The sequence below is a fragment of the Myotis daubentonii genome, chromosome 1 (genome assembly GCF_963259705.1).
Source record: "Myotis daubentonii chromosome 1, mMyoDau2.1, whole genome shotgun sequence".
Classification (NCBI taxonomy): domain Eukaryota; kingdom Metazoa; phylum Chordata; class Mammalia; order Chiroptera; family Vespertilionidae; genus Myotis; species Myotis daubentonii.
In genome coordinates this window covers 203,912,778-203,932,832 of record NC_081840.1, presented here as the reverse complement: position 1 = coordinate 203,932,832, position 20,055 = coordinate 203,912,778, and the positions used below count along the sequence as shown (strand labels likewise).

At 39.0% G+C, this 20,055-nt stretch overlaps 1 protein-coding gene across 1 annotated transcript in view; it reads right to left on the bottom strand.

Annotated features, from left to right (window-relative positions):
- Nucleotides 1-20,055, bottom strand: part of CORIN (corin, serine peptidase) — a 217,925-nt gene that overhangs the window by 27,415 nt on the left and 170,455 nt on the right. The window contains exons 12-16 of the mRNA XM_059671920.1: nt 17,285-17,430; nt 16,230-16,337; nt 9,483-9,596; nt 7,413-7,523; nt 6,046-6,175 (exon numbers count right to left, since the gene is read on the bottom strand). Coding sequence (XP_059527903.1) covers nt 6,046-6,175; nt 7,413-7,523; nt 9,483-9,596; nt 16,230-16,337; nt 17,285-17,430 — 609 coding nt within the window. The remainder of the gene's footprint in view (nt 1-6,045; nt 6,176-7,412; nt 7,524-9,482; nt 9,597-16,229; nt 16,338-17,284; nt 17,431-20,055) is intronic.

The following is a 20,055-nucleotide window of genomic DNA, read 5'->3' as shown; positions in this document are numbered from 1 at the left end:
ACAGCTGGTTGGCCTCATCAATGAAGTATGTTTATTAATAACTGGGTGCTTTAAGGACCTACTCTTAGTGCCCGAGATGTCCTTTGCCTATGCTCAGACTTGAATCCTTGTTCACAGATGGCCATCAACTTGGAAAAGCATCAGAGAGCTCTCTGGAATCTTTAAGGCACTAATCACATTCAGGAAGCTCCATCCTCTTGACCTTATCACTTCCCAAAGCCCCACATCCAAATAGCATTCTGTGAGGAATTAGAAATCAACATATGAATTATGGGGAGGTGGGACATTCATACTGTGGCAGGTGGGGTTTATAGGAATTCAGCCACAGAATAGTGAGTGCTTCCATGAAAATAGGAAATCAAACATTTCCTACTTCCCCCACCAGCCTCTCACTACATTTCTTTGCTCCCCTTTTGCAGCAAAATCCCTAAAAAGTGTCCCATAGCTACTTTTTATTTCTCTCTTCCCACTATCTCTTAGGCTTTAGGTCCCTCACTCCATGAAGCTGTTCATGCCCATGACATCCACAGAGCTGAAACCTGCAGTTGGTTTTCAGTCGTCAGTTTACTTGACTTCTCAGCAGCATTTGATACAACTGGCCATTGCCTTCTCCTTGATACAGTTTCTCCACTTGGTTTCCAGGATGTCCATACTTTAACACCTCTGGTTGTTCTTTCTCAACTCCTTTGGCTTGCTGCTTCTCTTCTCTCATCCTCTTAATGTTAGGCCTCAGCCCTACGTCAGCTTCTCTATTCTATACTCACTCTCTTGGTTATATCACCCAGTCCCATAAATCTATATATCATCTGTCTTCCAGGGACTCCCAAATATATATCTCCAGCCAAGACCTCTTTAATAAACTCCAGACTTGAGCCATATAAACACCTCTATTTGAATGTCTACTAGACATCCCAAACTTAGCATGTCCCAAACAGAACTGATCTTTCTCCCTAAACTTGCTCCATCCACAATCTTCCCCATCTAGTTTATTTTTATCCCATCTTTCCAGCTACTCCAGCCAAAAACCTTTAAGTCATTCTCAGCTCTTTTCTTTGTTAACTACTTTCAACCCCTAACCAACATCTATCTGTCAGGAAGTCCTGTTGACTCTACTTTCCAAATATATTCAGAATCGAACCATTTATCACCATGTGCTCTGCTAATATACTGATCTGAATCACTAAAATCTCTCACTTAGATTATTTCAGTGGCCTCCTAACTAATCTTCCTGTTCCTTTCCTTGCCCTTCCAGCTTATGCTTAATAGAACAACCAGAGTGATCCCTTTTAGTCAGAGGCAAAGCTATAGAGAAATTGGAACCCTCACGCATTGTTGGTGGGAGTAGAAAATGATACAGCTCTTCATAAAACAGTTTGGTAGTTATTTAAAAAAATTAAACATCAAGTTACCATCTGACCCAGCAATTCTAGTCCTAAGTATATACCCTTGAGAACTGAAAACATAGGTTCACATATAAATATGTATTTGAATATTCATAGCAGCATTATTGAAAAGAGCCAAAAAAGTAGAAACAACCCAAATGTTCATCAATTGATAAATGGATAATAAAAATGGGGATATATACAAACAATGGAATGTTATTTAGCCATAAACAGAAATAAAGTACTGACACATGCTACAACATGGATGAACCCTGAAAAACATTACGCTAAGTGAAAGAAGCCAGACAAGATATGCACATAATGCATGATCCTATTTGTGTAAAGTGTGCAAAAGAGGAAAATTCATAGAGACAGAAAGTAAATTCGTGATTATTAAGGGTTGGGGGAAGGAGGAGCAGGGCATGACTGCTGATGGGCACAGGATTTTTTTTTCCAGCTGATGAAAATGTTCTGGAATTAAACAGCGCTGATGATTGCACACATTGTGACTGTACTAAAAACAACCGATTTTACCCCTTTAAAGAGTTAATTTTATAATATATGAGTTATTTTTCAATTTTTTAAAAAGTTGACTACAAAGTTTTAAACTTCTGGCAACCTGAGTTGCATTTACTACTACAGAGGATTGAATCTGTCTTTGAGCTTCAAGGAAGTCAATCAATAAGAAAATCATCTTGAATTAGATAGTTCTTACATGACAAATGAAATCTGAAATTAGAAACTTCTCCTGAGAGTAGGAAAAAAATTGCAGTGTAAATCTTTACATAAAGGACTATAAGGTTACATGATAGATGTTGTCTTTGGTTTTTCCCAAGACATAGAAATATGCTTTTGAAGCATGTTTCTTTTGTTGACCAACTCTAAAAGATTAGGGCATAAAATCAGATTGAAATTAATTCCATAAAGGAATTTTGCCAAAATAGTACAGACTGTTTCTGGATGATCTAACTTTACATAAAGATAAACCTTGTGAAGCCAAGAGACACAGAGAGTCATCACATCCCTTTGACCAACTTCCTCGAATACCAGATGTCTCAACTGAGCATTTGGCAAGTGTTAGAGGATAGTTTAAGGTCTGATTTGTATGGTTGATTAAGTAGATGTCCATATGTTTTTGATACTGGTCATGTAGGTAGCAAAGTCCATATACTATCATGAGAGACTTTAGGGACTTGATTTATACCCTTGTCTAATCAAATAACCATCTTACTTCCAAGCCGGGTGAACTCTAGAGATACCTGCAGGTGGGGGTGAAAAGGTTCTCAAATTCAGCAAAGAACTCTGAATCTTCTCATTCAGACAAGCACTTACCTGAGAGCCTAGCATTTGTGCGGTTAGACAAGGAAAGTCTGAAAAATGCTAAATGCAGGTGTTTTTAATCAACTGCCTCTATCATGAAAGCATTTCAGTAGTATCCCTGCAAGACATGTAATTGGGTGTAGACATGTAATTTTTTATGAACTAGCTCCAAAATGTACCCCCTCAAGTCACTGAATGACCTATTTGAAGTTGGGTTACATTTGTTTTGGATACCACACTACAATGCTGATTTCTATAAATGTTTACTGAATGAATAAAGGAATAATTTAATAAATATATACTACAGTATTAAGACCATCTTAGAGCTGAATATATTTTTTTAGAGCTGAATATTTTTATATAATTTTAATAGAAATGTCATGTGCTGTGCTACGAATGAACCATTCTTAGATGACAAAAAGTCTGAATTTTTCTCTAATTTTATGTTCTTGGTTGCTTGCTCATGTCTTCCCAATACATTGGAAGTTCTTTGGTGATGTGATTCACCTTTGCATCCTCCGCACAAGGCCTACTCTCATACAGGACCCTAAGCAGAAGTTTCTTATACCTTCAAGTTTCTGGTGCAGAGTATGTTTGAAGGTATAAAGGCAGGCCAGTGCAGTGGACACTTCACTCCAGAAGCTAAAGAAGACTGCTATGGCTTCTCCCCCCCTCTGGCAGCTGGAGTGTCAGTCAATAACTAATCATAGCCAGACAGACCCTCCTATTGAGGACTTTGAATCTGGAGAAAATGGCTCAAAGGCACTGGGCTACTTCAAGTTGATTTGAGGCATCAGTGGCAGATCTGTGGAGCAGCTGGTCTCGGGAACAGTGCTAACAGAGCAGCTTCCTAAACAGGAATTGGTCTCATCTTGCTCATTATCTTCATTCCTGCCCCACCCTGGCTGTGCAGGTCTCTGTCAATTCATAAAACACCCACGTAAACTGAAGAGTTTGAAGGCAATCAAAAAGTACAGAAATACTAAGATTACCTTTTCTACTCATTTCCTTGGAAGACTTATCACTACTTATCCATGAACTCAGCCAAATAATGGTTATGATTTTCCAACTATACTGTTCAGATTTTCCTAGTGGTTCTTTGAAATAAAGTTATCTTTTAAAAACTCTAAATGTCAATTTAGATTCTAAATATCTAAAATACTGAAATGAGAATTTCCCACCATGTTAAGAAAATGGAGTAAAGAGATTTTTTTAATTCAATATGCACACAATATAGGTAAAGGAGGAAACCAGCAAAATGTCCATCAATGGATGAATAGATTTTTTTTTTAAAATATATTTTATTGATTTTTTACAGAGAGGAAGGGAGAGGGATAGAGAGTTAGAAACATCGATGAGAGAGAAACATCGATCAGCTGCCTCCTGCACATCTCCCATTGGAGACGTGCCCGCAACCCAGGTACATGCCCTTGACCGGAATCGAACTTGGGACCTTTCAGTCCGCAGGCTGATGCTCTATCCACTGAGCCAAACCGGTTTCGGCTGAATAGATTTTTTAATATGAGGTATACCTATGCAATGGAATATTATACAGCCGCAAACAGGAATGAAGTGCCAATATATCGATGCATAATATCATTATGCCAAGTGAACGAAGCCAGGGAATGGTGATGATTGCATAACATTGTAAACATACTAAATACCACTGAATTTCACACTTTAAAATTGTTAACATGGTGAATTTTATGTCATGTGCATTTTACCACAATAAAAACTTAAATCTTATATGCAAAAAATTAGAAGAAACATAAAGTAGAATATTTAAAACAAGATCCCTTCCACTTGTAGTAGAACCGGGAGGCTTATCAAAGAAATTTTTCTGGTTGTAAAATCTTTGTAGTTCCGACTTTCTCTCAGAACTCTCAATGAAGTTATCCGTCATCATGTAATCTAGCTTTCGCATTAAGAAATAATCTATGTCTTAGTGAGGGGAAAAGAAAGCACTTTCAAAACGCTTTTCATTTTTCTCTGACAAAATCATATCCTATTTCATTTAGACATAATAAGGAAGTTGTGAAAATAAAGTATAATTTAATGGATCTTGGCAAATATAATTTTTCCACTCTGGCAAAGTTTAAAGTTCTTTTATTATTGATTAGCCTCAATTACTCAATTTTCCAAAGATGTGGGTGTCTATGTGGGGAAAAATGAGCTGAAGATTCTGGGATTTAGAGAATTTTTCAAACTGGAATTTTATTTATTTATTTATTTGTCTCTTCAACCGAGGATATTTTTCCATTTATTTTTTAGAGAGAGTGGAAGAGAGAGGGAAAAACAGAGAAAAACATCACTGTGAGAAAAACACATCAATTGGTTGCCTCCTGCACAAATCTTGACCAGGGCCTGGGCTGGGGAAGAGCCTGCAACTGAGGTACATGCCCTTGACCTCTTGACCAGAATAGAACCTGGGACCCTTCGGTCCGCAGACTGACGCTCTATCCACTGAGCAAAACCAGCTAGGGCTCTAACTGGGATCTTAAAACAATGCTGCTACCTATTATTCCCTAACTGAATGGTTCATCATTGTAAAATTGTTTCAAGTTTGCTCAGTGGAATCCTGGGAAATGCCATCAGTACAATTTTTATCCTAGTATGTTATAAGTCTATTTATTTCTCTCATTTCTACAAAAATATTTTTCCAAAAATCTCACATACATAGTGATACACACACACACACACACACACACACACACACACACACAGAGAGATATTCTAGCACCCTTCAATTATTGCTTTCCATCCCTGATAGAACTGAAAGAAAAACCCCACATAATAGCAAGTATGCAACTTTTGAAGTATCTCTTTGAGTGTGTTTATATCAAAGGCAGAGTGAATGTCTTCTCATTCTACTAGAAAGCAAAATGGTGAAACGTTCCCTGATCTAGCTTTCCTGCATTACTTGGGGTAAACCGAAATACCAGCAACTTCAAGTTTCTTTCTCAACTTATGAAACAGACGTGTGCTGCTTAAAAAGGAATGTTCAATACTCTCTTAGGCTGTATCGCACGATTTTCCAGCCAGTTCCTCGTAGGAAACCATCTTAATGCTTTTATAAATAAGGAAAGCATTTCACTTCAGATGTACTTAAAATACAATTACTTCATTTATTTTTAGAGGCTTCATCAAACTCGGTTTTGCACCCAGACTCTTCAGAGCAGGTGCCTGTCATTAAATGTGGTGCTGTCACCTGATTCATTTCCCGTGCCAGGGAGGGCTCTGTTTAAGAGCACTCCACCGCTCTGCATTCATAAGGAAGATATTACAGCCAAGTTCCGCGAAGCCCTCTGAGAAATTCATCAGTGCTACACACTACTGACCTTACCCTAAACCCATCTGCTTGCAGGCCAGCTGACTCAAAGTCTCCTGCCAGCCATCTGCACACACGTGGTGTTCTGTGGCAGACCTGTGAGCAGTCAGGAATGACGAAGAGTTCTCCTTTTGAGAGAGGGTCACTGAGAACAAAAGAGAAAACCCTAATTAAAAACATTTCCTCTCGAGAATCCAAAGGGTAACTTTACGTGCCTCTCTTTACTTGCATACATTCATTTTTATTCATTTTAGTTAAGAACCTTTTGGTGAATACCTGCCCTGTGAAAATCACTGCCTCAGTGTGGTGGAAGACTGAAAAAATGAATTAGAAATGTTCTCTGCCCTCAAAATACTGTAGGTTCCAGTGAAAGAGACAGATAGTTCTTAACTTGGGGTTTTTTTTAGAAGATGGCCAGAGGCAGGGCCCATTCCCATGCGTTTTCCCAATGATTTGCATAATTATAAGAAGCTAGTTGTACCTTCACTGATATCATTGCCTTTCAAGAAAGCACATGAGAATGCAAGTGTGCGGTGGTGAGCATGCAAGTGTGCAGTGGTGAGCGTGCAAGTGTGCGGTGGTGAGCGTGCAAGTGTGCGGTGGTGAACGTGCAAGTGTGCGGTGGTGAACTGCAAGTGTGCGGTGGTGAGCGTGCAAGTGTGCGGTGGTGAACATGCAAGTGTGTGGTAGTGAGCATGTAAGTGTGCGATGGTGAGCTGCAAGTGTGCGGTGGTGATGTTAATCTAGCATATCCGCTAAATCCTATTCTATAAAAGAACATCCTCTGTACTTAACAAACTGCAGATCATTTGCGAGCATTAAATCACAACACACATGATAACTACGATTTGGCCAGATGATGCCAGATGAAGTAAGAGCTAAGTGAACAGAAAGAGTGATGAGTGTGGGATGATGGAATCAAGCAAATTTAAGATTATAAACTGAAATACTGGAGGTATTGATGGGAGATGCCTTTAGGTTCTTCCACATGGAGAAGTAAGAGTGACAAGTCCCATTTGGATGTGGAGCAAGCGTATAGCGAAGCTGGGAGGGCCACTTTCATATCCCATTCCAGGAGGTGTCAATAACACAAGAATAACAGAGTGCTGATCATTGCTGAAGCTGAGTGATGAATTTAGAAATTATAATCTATAACAATTTGAGCTCAAGTGCTTTTACACATAATGTAGGCATTTCAAATAGAGCAGTAACAAAATAGAGCAGGGACATTTTCTGTGACTTGCAAATAACGGATATGAATCACCACTGTCAGCTTTAACAGTAGTAAAGCAAAATAGATGAGCTTGGTTAGTACAATCTGTGAAGTCATGTAGGATTCATTTAGCCGAGTGTACAGCAGATGGCAGAAGCAAGCAGCTCACCACAGTCCCATTCGTCTGAACTGTCCAAGCAGTCGGCTCTACCGTCACACCACCGGTCACGGGACACACACTCGTGGTTTGCACACTTCAGTTCATCCTCGTGGCAAAATGCTGGTACAGGGGACAAGAAACAAGAAGACGGAAACATTTTACAAGTAAATGTGATTATCACTAATATGCACATAGCCATTTGCCAGCGGGAACATGCCAAGAAGATGAGTTCACTGTGGCCTCTGAACAGATGGCAAACAGACTAAGGGAATCGGTAAAATCTCATTTCATAGATGTCAATCCATACAAACAGCACGCATTTCAACAGAACTCCTTCCTCCAAGGGACTAGGTGCTCTAACAATAGGATTGAAAGAATAGTCCCAAGCAGCAGAAACATCAAAAATTAAAGAACAGGTTTAAAATCTGCTGTGTCACAAGCAGAGCCTAGGGGATGAATGGACTGAAGTCACCACAGCATGAAAACCAGCTCCGTCCACATATGTGGATACTGTCTACGTTTTCAAAATCTCTACTAGTAAATGACTCTCTGAGTCACACCTGAGTCTCTCCTGGGTTTCAAAAAAGGTCACAGTGAAACTCCTTGGTTGCCTACCTAGCATCAATCTCCTTTCTTTCTCCTTTTTTAAGGAATAATGATTTTGTTCACCGCTCCCCGGTTCCCCACCTGCACACTGTCCCAAGCCCCAGAGGAAGTTCCCGATCAGCTTAAGCAGGACACGGCATTTTTCTGATCACAATTATTTTTTTCTGAATATAATTATTCGTCCAAGAGTGAACATGTGAGCCAAGATCGGGGTCTTGGCCTATGGTTTTGTGGGTTGTACTCTGCAAGATAGTTCTTGCCCAGACTCTGCTGGCCAGGCCATGTGTCCTACCCTGGATCAGAGGTGGCCTGGAGGACCCAGCCTCTTTTCCTAATCGGTTCTCCCTGAGAAGTTGGATTTCAGCGGTTCAGGTGGGGTCATTGCTGATCCACACAAAGGCTCCTCACTTAGCAGGACTCTGCTCAAGTTTGGCGAATCTGAGCGAATCCCTAATTGATGTTGGAGAGATGAGGGCAGACTTCTCATTTCTTCCCACTGGATATGATCAAGGAGGCACAGTGCCCCCGGTGCTCTGGACCTGGTGGGAGTCAGCCCAGGGTCAAGTCCAACTAAGAGAATCACAGAAGTGCTGAACTCCCACATCCAGCCTCAAGAATCCCTCTTACACTTGACTTTTTCTATGATAATATGTTTCATATAATATAGACTATAATAAAGATAATAAATATCTTTATTGTTTAAGTTGACGAGCTGGGCTTTCTATAACCAGTAGGTAAGACATCTTAAGAGACATAAATTTTTTTCTGATTCTGAAAAATGTGGCCATTCATTTAGAAAAGGTAGAAAATACAAAAATTAAAAAACCACAAAAACTTAATAATCCCACCACCCAGGGGGTTATAATTGTGAACTTATTACCTTCTAATCTTTTTCTATATGTGGATCTATGTACTTTCAAAACTCAGGACAATAGTATACATAATACTTTATATTTTGTTTTATTCGCCTAATGATATGTAATGAACCCAGAAGAAATTAGTCCTATACTTGGTTTTTAATTTTTGCATATAATTTCATTTTATGTCCCCATATTTTTTGATATTTGTAGTATTTTAATTTTTATATGTTATAAATAATCTATATATATAAAAGCCAAGTGACTGGAACAACCGGTCGCTATGATGCACACTGTGGCTGGCCAACCGGCCCTCTTCCTGGCCAGACAACCTCTTGTGGCCCCTCCCCTTGGCCAGCCCTGATGGGGTGGGCCAGCCAGACCCCACCTGTGCACTAATTCATGCACTAGGCCTCTAGTGTTAGTATAATACCATTGTGCATAAATTTATACATGTTTGACTGTCTTCTTGGCATATATTCTTACAAGTGCAGTTTTGATTAAAAAAAAAAAAGTCTGAACATACTAAAAGCTTTTGACACATATTTCCAAATTTCTAGCTTCTATTCACAATGAGAGGTAATTTTGTATGTTGACAAGTTCCAGTAAGACTCACAGCAGTTTATTTCGTCCATATTATCGGGGCAGTCTGGGAACCCATCACAGATGACTGTGCTCTTCAAACACTGTTTGTTGGATGGACATTCCCACAGATCTCTCTCTTTACAGCCTGGAGACAGAAGAAAAGGTCATTTGCAATAGATGTGGAGGTGAAAATAAAGATGAATGTGATCAAGCTATGTAGAAAAATTACAACAGAAAGGCCTCATTTCTTTTTTCTCAAAGAGTGTTTACTCCTATATACCATAAACACATGATCTTGAAAGTAGAAATACTTGATACTCTCCATACTGCAATGTAAGTAGTACAGCTCTGCTAAGAGAAGATCAAATGTGAAGTATAGAAAATGGGGGGGGGGGGGAGTATGAAAAAGCAATTATACATTAATGTTCATCTTTAACTGTTCCTTTTGCTTTCTGAGTCAACTTGCCAACACATAAGACTCCTCTGTAAAATGGTGAGCTATGCTTTTAAGCAAAGATGCCAAAACCTAGTAATCTACATGCCTATTATCTAAAAATGTAATTTTAGTCACAAATGTACAGGCCATCTGTGTGTGTGGCAAAAGAGGCCCCTCCTATGCCAAATACCTACAAAACAAGTTTCAGAGCCAGTAGGAAAGCCATCACTTACTTTAGTAATGTAGCCAGAGAACAAAGGTTACACACTTTATCAGTTAAAATGGAAATGAGCACATTTGCACCAGATCGAGACTATAAATTTGACTTGTAATTTGCCTCTGAAACAGAAGCACTTGCGATGAACTTAATGATGTTTGAATCAAGCACAGTGTGTCTCCTATGTCTGTTAAAACATGCCAAGAGTCTAATGTGTGTTTTTTTTTTAAAAAAATTTCTTTGATTTCAGAGAGGAAGGGAGAGGGAGAGAAAGATAGAAACACCAATAATGAGAGAGAAGCATTGATCAGCTGCCTTCTGCACGCCCCCCACCGGGGCTGGAGCTGGCAACCCAGCATGTGCCCTGACCTGGAATTGAACCTCGACCTCCCAGTTCACAGGTCGATGCTCAACCACTGAGCCACACGGCCTGGGCTCCAATGTGTTCTTGTCACTCCAGTTGGACCCCTGGCCCTCCTCAGGCTGGAAGGTGCATGAAGGAAGAGGCCACAGGGCGTTCATGTTTGGGTACCTTTCACCCCTGCCTAGAACAGTAGCTAGCCCTTGGCAGACCCTCAACATATGTGTATTTTATTTTATTTTAAAATTTATCTTTATCATTGAAAATATTACAGATGTCCCCTCCCCCCCCCCCCCCCCCCCGCAATTGACCTCCTCCACCCAGCACCTGCCACCTGCCCCCTCAGGCCTTCATCGCACTATTGTCTGTGTCCATGGGTTGTGCATATATACATATAAGTTCTTCAGTTAAGCTCTTTCAGCCCCACCCTACCCCTTCCCTCTGAAATACATCAGTCTGTTCCATGCTCCAATGTCTCTGGGTTTATTTTGTTCATCAATTTATTTTGTTCATTAGATTCCACATATAAGTGAGATCTCTTACATGTGCATTTTAGATGGAACTTCATCTACACTGGAACAAAAAGTCTCTCTCATTTCCAGGAAAGACTATTTAATTTAAGGTGAGTGAGATGAAAAGTACTGATAAAATGAGTTTTTTAAAAAAATGCTATTTCCCATCTGACTTAGCACAAATAATTCGGGGAAATTTCATAGATGATTGACTCATGATTCTTGAAATCCATTATAAGAAAAAAAATATGCTTTTCCAAATGCTTATCAAGAAAAGGTACCAAAAGAGGTATTTTTACTATGAGCTAAAATCAGGTTTGAAGTGTTTCAGCCTTCAAAAAGTCAGGAAATCAATAATGAGAGGAGAGTCTTTTACCAGCTGCACATTTGGAATGGTCTTAGGCCCGGGGACATCTGCTCTGGTAACTCACAGGGACATGATTTGGATTTTCAACTAGTGGAGGATACAGGCATCTTCTGGAATGTTCTGACAATGGCAGCCCCTGGGGTCCCAGGAGATCTGCGAAGGAGCCGGAAGTCTGCCCTTCAGGGCCCAGCCCCTGCCAAGTGGCCCAGTGTGCCGTTTCCACCGCAGAGCAGAGCGGGGGAAATCAGACAGAGGTGTCAGCATCCCACAGTGCCACCTGCTCTAAGGGCTGCTTCTCTCGTCACAGCCCCACTGTGTGGGGAGACAGGGAGATAAAGCAGGAGTCTTTCTGACTGTTCACAAGGTTCCCTTCCTTCGAGTAGGAAGAAGAATGTGGACTTTTGGAATGAGCTAGTGAAAGACCACAAAAGTAGATCTTCTGAGACATAAGGCCTGCGTCTCACAAAAAGTAATGACCATAAGAGACATTCACTACCCACTATAAATTCTAGATCTGAACATCACAGCATCAGTATTACCATCACCATTTTACAAGTGAAATTTAGAGAAAATAAATAAATCTCTCCAAATCCAGCTTTTTCAAGAAAGATCCAGTTGGGATCCAGGTTCAGATCTTTAGTTGTGTTCTTCTCTAAAAGGCATGAGGGAAGCACAGCTTCAGAGTTGGACACCTGGACTTGAATCTTAGCCCCAATCTCACTTGCTGTGTGATCTTGGATGAGTTTCTTAACTTCTCTGAACCTCGGTTTCATATCTTTAAAATAGTAATAAAAGTGCCTGACACAAAAGATTAAATGTGTACTTGCACTAAGCATTAATTTCCTCTTCTGTATCTTCTGTTTTGTAATAAAAGTTTGTGTGGCCTCACACCTCCTTCATGGAGTTATAGTAAAGCATACATGAAGTAGAATGAAAAGGTCAAGACATTCATCACATGGAAGACAGTCCTGTTATTTTGTGAAGAAACCACCCTCCCTTTAAAGTGACATTTTTGGTACAATGATATTTTAAAAGTATACTTTAAAAGGAAAAGGTCAGGACTCCATTAAAAATTTAAAACAGGCCTGGCCGGCTCAGTGGTTGAGTGTCAACCTATGAACCAGGAGGTCACGGTTCGATTCCCAGTTGGGGCACATGCCTAGGTTGTGGGCTCAAATCCCAGTAGGGGACATGCAGGAGGCAGCTGATCCATGATTCTCTCTCATCACTGATGTTTCTATCTCTCCCTCTCTCTCCCTTCCTCTCTGAAATCAATAAAAATATATTAAAAATTAAAAATAGGTATCATGGGATGGAGTGTTTAATGCAGCTGTAGGTTATGAAACCAAATAATCATTGGTGTCAAAATAACAACCACTTGGCACAGAGATAATGACAACACTCACTCATCAAAGCTACAGTGTGATGCTAAAGTGACCAACTGGGTAGAAAAGAATCTTTTGGAAAACTCTTAAAATCAAACAGCAAACCCCACAAATGTGAGTCAAAGGCTCTTTAAACACAGCCTAAGGGGGTTTTGACTGGGAGAAAATATTCAGGTTATATTTATAGATTTTATTTTATTTGAGCCCAAGAGGAAACCAAAGATAGATAATGGAATGATTTCTAAGTTATTTGAACAGAAACGGAAAGGCGCATCATCACTCAGGCATTTGTGTTGCTGTCAATCTTTCTCCCTATGGTGTATGCGCTTTTATATGGAATCGTGATCAATTAGGAATTGTGGTGCTGTGTTCATGTAATAAAGGGTTTATTTCCACAGTAGAAATAAAGGAACTGTTTTAGCTCTATTCCCATGACCGCCCCATTGAGAAGCCTTGCTGCTCACATCACAGCCCAGGTACCACCTGGCTCCTGCCTGTAACTCACCTAAATTGTGGACAAAGGTTTAGCAAAAGCTAATCTCAGTCTCAAACTCAAATCTATAACATGAAGGCAAAACTCAGAAATATAATTCCATTGTTATTTTCTTCAGCTCTCCTTTCTTTTACGTGATTCTTATTCATTTCTTTGCCCAGATCTTTGCCTTTTCCTTCATTGCTTAGGTATTACTGCTTGGAAAATATCAGATTGGAAATCAGCTTGTTTCATGAAGTTGCTAGTTTCACAGGCAGCTCCATCTATATAGTATATTTCAATTAATGACAAACTGTCAACCTTTAAGACAATAAAGTCTTCTGTACCAATAATGCTGACTTAACAATCACTCCTAACATTAGGTTCCATCCCATAATTCTGGAATGATGTGTTCAGATTTGCAAAATTATTCCAAACACTTGGTGAAAATATTCCTAATGCTGACAGATTTTCAAATATTGTTTACATACAATGAAAATGACTTCAACAACAAAAATTTGCCATGTGAGCAGGAGACTTCAGAACATTGTTCATTGCTAAATTCTAATGCAGCGATGGAGAACCTCTGAACTCATTTTTTTGGTTGATTTTTCTTTGTTAAATGGCATTTAAATATATAAAATAAATATCAAAAATATGTCTTTGTTTTACTATGGTTGCAAATATCAAAAAATTTCTATATGTGACATGGCACCAGAGTTAAGTTAGGGTTTTTCAAAATGCTGACACGCTGAGCTCAAAAGGTTCGCCATCACTGTTCTAATGCATATATTTTAAAGTGTATTTATTAATGGTATGCTTTGCCCACCATATTTCCCTGCTGATGTGCCAAAATGACTCAAAGTAGATTTCCAAAACATCTATTATCTTATAATTAAATAAGTCTTGTTTTGAGGGGAAACCCAATAATATAGTTGGAACTCCTGGGGGAACTGCAGATGTGAGAGAGTGAATAGTTAATTGTCACATTAGTCAGTGAAGTCCAAGCATTTAAGTGCCTACGACTCCACAATGGACACAATAAGCAGAAAGACCTGAAGTTTGGGGTGAAACCAGCTTTGCCAGAACTGGCGGCTGCATTGCCAGATGGGATGCCCATGCAGGCCAAGGAGCAGAGAGACAAACAGAGCAGGTAGACAAATGGGAAGTGGGTGATTTCCCAATAGTGAGCCTTCCTCCACGCAGTTTCCTTATTTGATTTTGAGTGTCCCTGTCCTCCAAGAGCATCAGACCTGCCCATTCCAATGTGTGCACACATCCCAAAGGGGAACGTATGTAAATTTTCTATTATCAGTCACTTTGGAAAAGGTAGTGGGTGTTCTCATGACTTAATACTGTTGGAGCAATTAATGTAACTCCAAATGTATTAATTCCCCTCCCACTCTCGTTTCCTTAACAAGATCTCTCAGTAGTGCATCAATATTTTGAGTGTTTGATAGGGATGAGAAAACTTCCTGTATCATTTTGATTATGTGACTAAAGTGTTCATGAAAACTCATGACTTACTGAGAAACCTGATATTTTAGGATGATTCAAAACCTATAGTGCTTCGGATTTCTTTTTTTGCAGAGTATATTCTAGAACTCAGATCTTTTAGTCCTGGTAAGATTCTTCTTTTAAACTAAACTTTTAAATTTCTCAAATGTTTAGTACCTTACTGTAAATTTAGGTCTATCCACCTCAGTAGGTACCATGTAACTGCTTTGAATCATCTAAGATAATCCGTGTAAAAATGCATCTCAGAATACCATCACCCATTAAAGTCATAGTTAGCAAACAATTCAATAGATTCTCAATAAATCACTCAGATAAGAAATATTCAATGGGTTTTGATTTATTTCTCTACATAAAAACCACAAACAAGCAAACGACAGTCGCTTCTCAAAACACTGTATGTTCCTCCCTAACAAAATTATCCCAGTCATTGTACCGTTATTCTGACAGTTCTAATTTTCTAGAAGATGCGCTTGTCCTTATTTATAGCAGCTGATAGGATTTCAATTGATTGATTGTGACGTTTTGTCTAGCCCAAAAGGGCACTGTTTACTATGGAAAATTCACTTTGGGGAGCAAGGTAGTATTTATACTTAAAAGGCCAAAAGAATAAAATGATTTCAAAAGATGTATTTCTTTATGTGCTTTGATGGTAAAAAAAAAAAAAAGTGTCAATTTTTAAAAGCAGACTAAGCTAAATCATCATAACCAACCTAATCTTTGGATAGCTTTTCGGTTGTTTTGCCTTACTCTAGAATATTGTTTAGTAAAAAGCATTGTCTGTTTTCTATTCCCTGACACATTCTGAGGTTACAAATACAAAGGTTTGCAGAGACATAAAATGGGAATTAGTGCCACTTAAATTACTATTGGCATTTCTGGCCTTTCCATGAGTGATTTTGGAGTCCAATGGCAGAAACGCCAGAAAGCGTTTTACCCTTTGCCAATAGATGCAAAATTGGAGAGGGCATGAAAATAATTCCCAATTAAATTTGAACATTGGAGCCTGAACTCTGTCTCTTTGTATCTAGATACCTAAATGCATGGTAATCATATGCAAAGACCGATGACAACTGCTTTATAATCTCTAATAACAAAACTAATTCCTTACTTTAGTGACGTGCTTCTCCTTCTACTAAGGGTTTGCATGTACAGAGTGTCCCAAAATAACATATACACACTTTAAAAGCTGATGGCTCAGTTTTGCAAATGAAATGTATTTCAATAGCCCCTGCCATTATAATTACTCAAAGTGTGTGTATACATTTTTGGGACACCCAATTTTTCATCAAGCTTATAAATAGAAGTGTAATTTAGGGAAAATCAATCGAGTTAACAGGAAAAACACATCAATTCATGCCTTGCCATTTGATGATTAAGAAGAAAATATATTAGCATTCAATCCTAATCACTATTTAGAACTATCCATGAACAGTTGATATTTCTTGAACACAGTCCCTTATCCCAACCAGTTGTTAGTGTATTCAAGAAAAGTGCCATCTCACACACATACCACAGTTTTCCTCATCGCTGTCATCGTCACAGTCGGGCTCGCCATCGCATCTTCTGGAGGCCAGCACACACCGTCCTGAGTCACACTTGAAGTGACTAGGTGAGCATTCTGTTGAAAAACAATGGGACACATTACTGTCAGTAAACAGAAACCCCAGGACCATCAGCTCATTTATCTACTTACTGTGTGGAATGTGGGCAAGGAGCGATTACTGAGGATAAGTCAGGCCCTCTGCGAAGTTGAAATCGCCGTCTTCTGTCTGCTTATCAGCATCTTCCTCCTGCATCTCTGTCATCACTTCTCCAGATCAGTGTTTACACTTTCCAGAAATTAACGCTCTTCCTGAATGGACATCCTAACGCTGCCAGAGCCTAAAATGTCCTGTGGAGCCCACGCTTCTACCTACCCAGCTGCCCTACATGTCACGGCTGTTTCCCATTCTAGTCTTTCCACCTGGGACTGGTCCCCCATTTCGTTTCTCCGCCTGAGCTCCCATATTGCCAAGATCTCCAAATGCTTTGCAGTTGAAGGAACCAAGTCCTAACTATTACCTTCAGAAACCCTAGAATAAGAGCAGCATCCATATGTAATGGGCTCTGTGAGTTAAGTGTGGTTAAAATAAAGACTTGTATTATTAAATTCATCTCTGCAATTCATTTTAAAAATAAAGACCATGTCTAACAAATGAGGACCAAATTCTTCAAAGCAATCAATTTTCAAAGCAATTCACTGTCCTATAAAGCCTGAGTGGCAACTGAATATATATAATAAATAACAGTACAAGAATAAACTCTGTTTCACATACAACTGTAAACCTACCTTTGTCCACCCCTGTATATTGATACACATGCACACCAAATACATACACCACACAGAGACACACCCACAGAGCATTAAAACCCAACACAGACTCCCAACATACATACAACTCCCAACATACATACATGTAGTTATTCCTGCATATATATATAAAATAGCAACAGAGAGACTTCAAAAAAGGAACTAATATGTTCATCCATATTAGATACCCCACAGAAATTAATTTATAAATTAACCTTCCACGTCTTCGTCAGGCATTAGGCAGGTTTGATTGTCCGAATTTTCCTGGGGAAACTGGTTGCAATCTGTGTCTTCAGGCCACTGTAGGCCCACGATCCCAAGAACAGACTCGCAGCGTTCTTTGGAGTGTTCACACAGAGCTCTGAAAGAGCAAGGAAGACAAAACAGTAGAGGCAGGAATAACTACATGTATGTATGTTGGGAGTTGTATGTATGTTGGGAGTCTGTGTTGGGTTTTAATGCTCTGTGGGTGTGTCTCTGTGTGGTGTATGTATTTGGTGTGCATGTGTATCAATATACAGGGGTGGACAAAGGTAGGTTTACAGTTGTATGTGAAACAGAGTTTATTCTTGTACTGTTATTTATTAATCATTGTATTATTTTCCATTCGCACAACTGTGAGCCTACTTTTGCCTACCCCTGTATATGGAGGCACTTGCACATAATAGGTATTTGGGAAACCAAAACAAATAATAACTCTACAAAGGGAGTACCTCCCAGCAGCATCCTTTCACCAAAAGAAACTTCGCTGCAGAAATAGAAATATTGTCTGTGTTTCATTTAATGTAACGCTGTGTCATTTAACAAGAAAAACATGTTGATTTGATATGTTTATGTATTGTAATAACATCGCTGTTGGAGCTATAGTTGGCACCCCTATCACACAATTATCAGTTCTTTTTGGGGCTGGACGACTTAAGATCTAGACTCTCTGTGAGTTTGACTACAGCGCAATATTGCTGTCTATGTTCACTAGACTGTGCACTAGCTCTCCAGGACCTGTTTGTCTCCTAGTTGCAAGTCTGTACCCTAACCATCCAGGACACAGAGTCCCTTCTCATTTTCCCTTCTTTTTTTTTTTTTTTTTTTTTTTTTTTGACAGACACATTCTCCAACATTTTTGTTCCGAGCTGGGAAGTCCCCAATATCAGTGTGGATAGTCTCCCACCAACGGTCATGGCATCTCTACAACACCCTCAGCCTCAGCGTTCTCTCCCTCTGGTGACCAGCTGTGTGAGCCGTTTCATGGGCCCACCTGGCTTACCTACGGCATTCATCCCTTCCTTCCTTCCACGTAGACCAATATTGTTGAAAAGCTGGTACCTCTCCCAAACCCTCTATAACGAGTTCAGGTTGGTTAAAATAAAGTTTGTTGGGGTTTTTGTGTGTTTTTTCTTTTGAAAGAAAATATATACTAAGCATTGTGCTAGGTGCTTTCATTTGTGTTCTCATTTGTACCCAGAATATTATTAAACTGAGGTATCAACATGTCTCATGAAAGATGCCTTTACTTCCTATTGAGGGATGGAGTGGGACATGGTTTTGCCTCAATATATCACCAAGAAATTAGTTAAATAATTTTTTTAAAAAACAGACACAACTAAAGTAAGCTTTTGGGTAAATTTCTTATTTCCTTTTAAATACATTCTTATTTGTCAAAAGTCTCAAACTTTAAACTGTAAGTTAATTTCAACAAGGTAGGGAATGGTTAGCAATTGAATCAGGAAGTTGCAGATAAAGCTCTGTCTAGATTTAAGTCTGGACAAGACATAGTATAACTCCTTGCTGGTTTAGCAGAGGAATGTGGTGGTGGTGGGGCGGGGAAGAGACAAATCCATGGCGTTCCCACATCCGTTTTGCAAAAACAGGAAGTTCAATTAGTGTTCGATAACTGCCTGTTGGATTGAACAGTTTGTTGCAGATTTATAAAAAGTGTATATAAATTGGTTGCTGCTGATACTTTAATTATTCACATAATACCTAATTTATATGAAAGACTATGTAGTGCTTGACTCTATCATTTCCTTTTTTTTTTTCTTCTATAAAATGGAAATAGTACAACACACAGCATGGAAACTGCAGGGGGCGCTGTCCTCATCCCTAGCTGTGTGGTGCTGAGCCAAAACCACAGACCTGATGGCAGGGGTCTCCCTCAGAAGGTGATATTGAGGATGAGGTGGTGAAGTACCTTAAGGTATTTAACAAAAGTAAGGGCTTGAGAATGTTAGATTTTTCTTATTCATAATTAAAAACTAATTTTAAAATAAAAAGGCTTGACAAAAGCAACTATGTATTACTCCATGAATTTTAGGATATTATTCTTGTTATAATATAAAAGTTTTATCATCTAAATAAGTATCAAAATGTAAAATTCACCAAAAATGAAAGATGTATGTGTATGTGTAAACCCAAGAAACAGAACTAAAGTATCTAAAAGAAGTTCAGCAAAATGTCTCAGGATCAGCCTCATCTTAGGCATTTTGATATGAAATTTAAGCCTAAAATTATAAATTATATGTGAGTGTAAATTTGTCCCAGAGAATACTGCACTAGGGAAATTTTTACATACATATGAAAAGAAAGTCAAACACAAGAATTTGTTAAGTACTACTAAAAGCAATTATTCGCTATCATTGACCTTGCCCAGCAAAAAGGAAATAAGCTTTAGAAATCCGTAGAATAAAATTGGTAGGTAGTTTATTAGTGGCACTTCAAAAGGCATTTAACAGAAATTTTCAGAATTATGTGTGCACAAACCAACAGTAAGTTTTACTCTATTGGTATGAATTGTTCAGTTCCTCAAGTCCTTCTGCAATTTTATTGTTTCCTGCCCTACTCTGTAGGTGCCCCTACCTTGTCATCCATCTGATATTCAGTATATAATTTATTGCGTTTCCATCTGTCCACCATATTGTCATTATTGCTTTTTCTTAAGCTTCTAAGTGACTTCTGATCTCAACATATGGTTTCCATAGTTACCACTCAC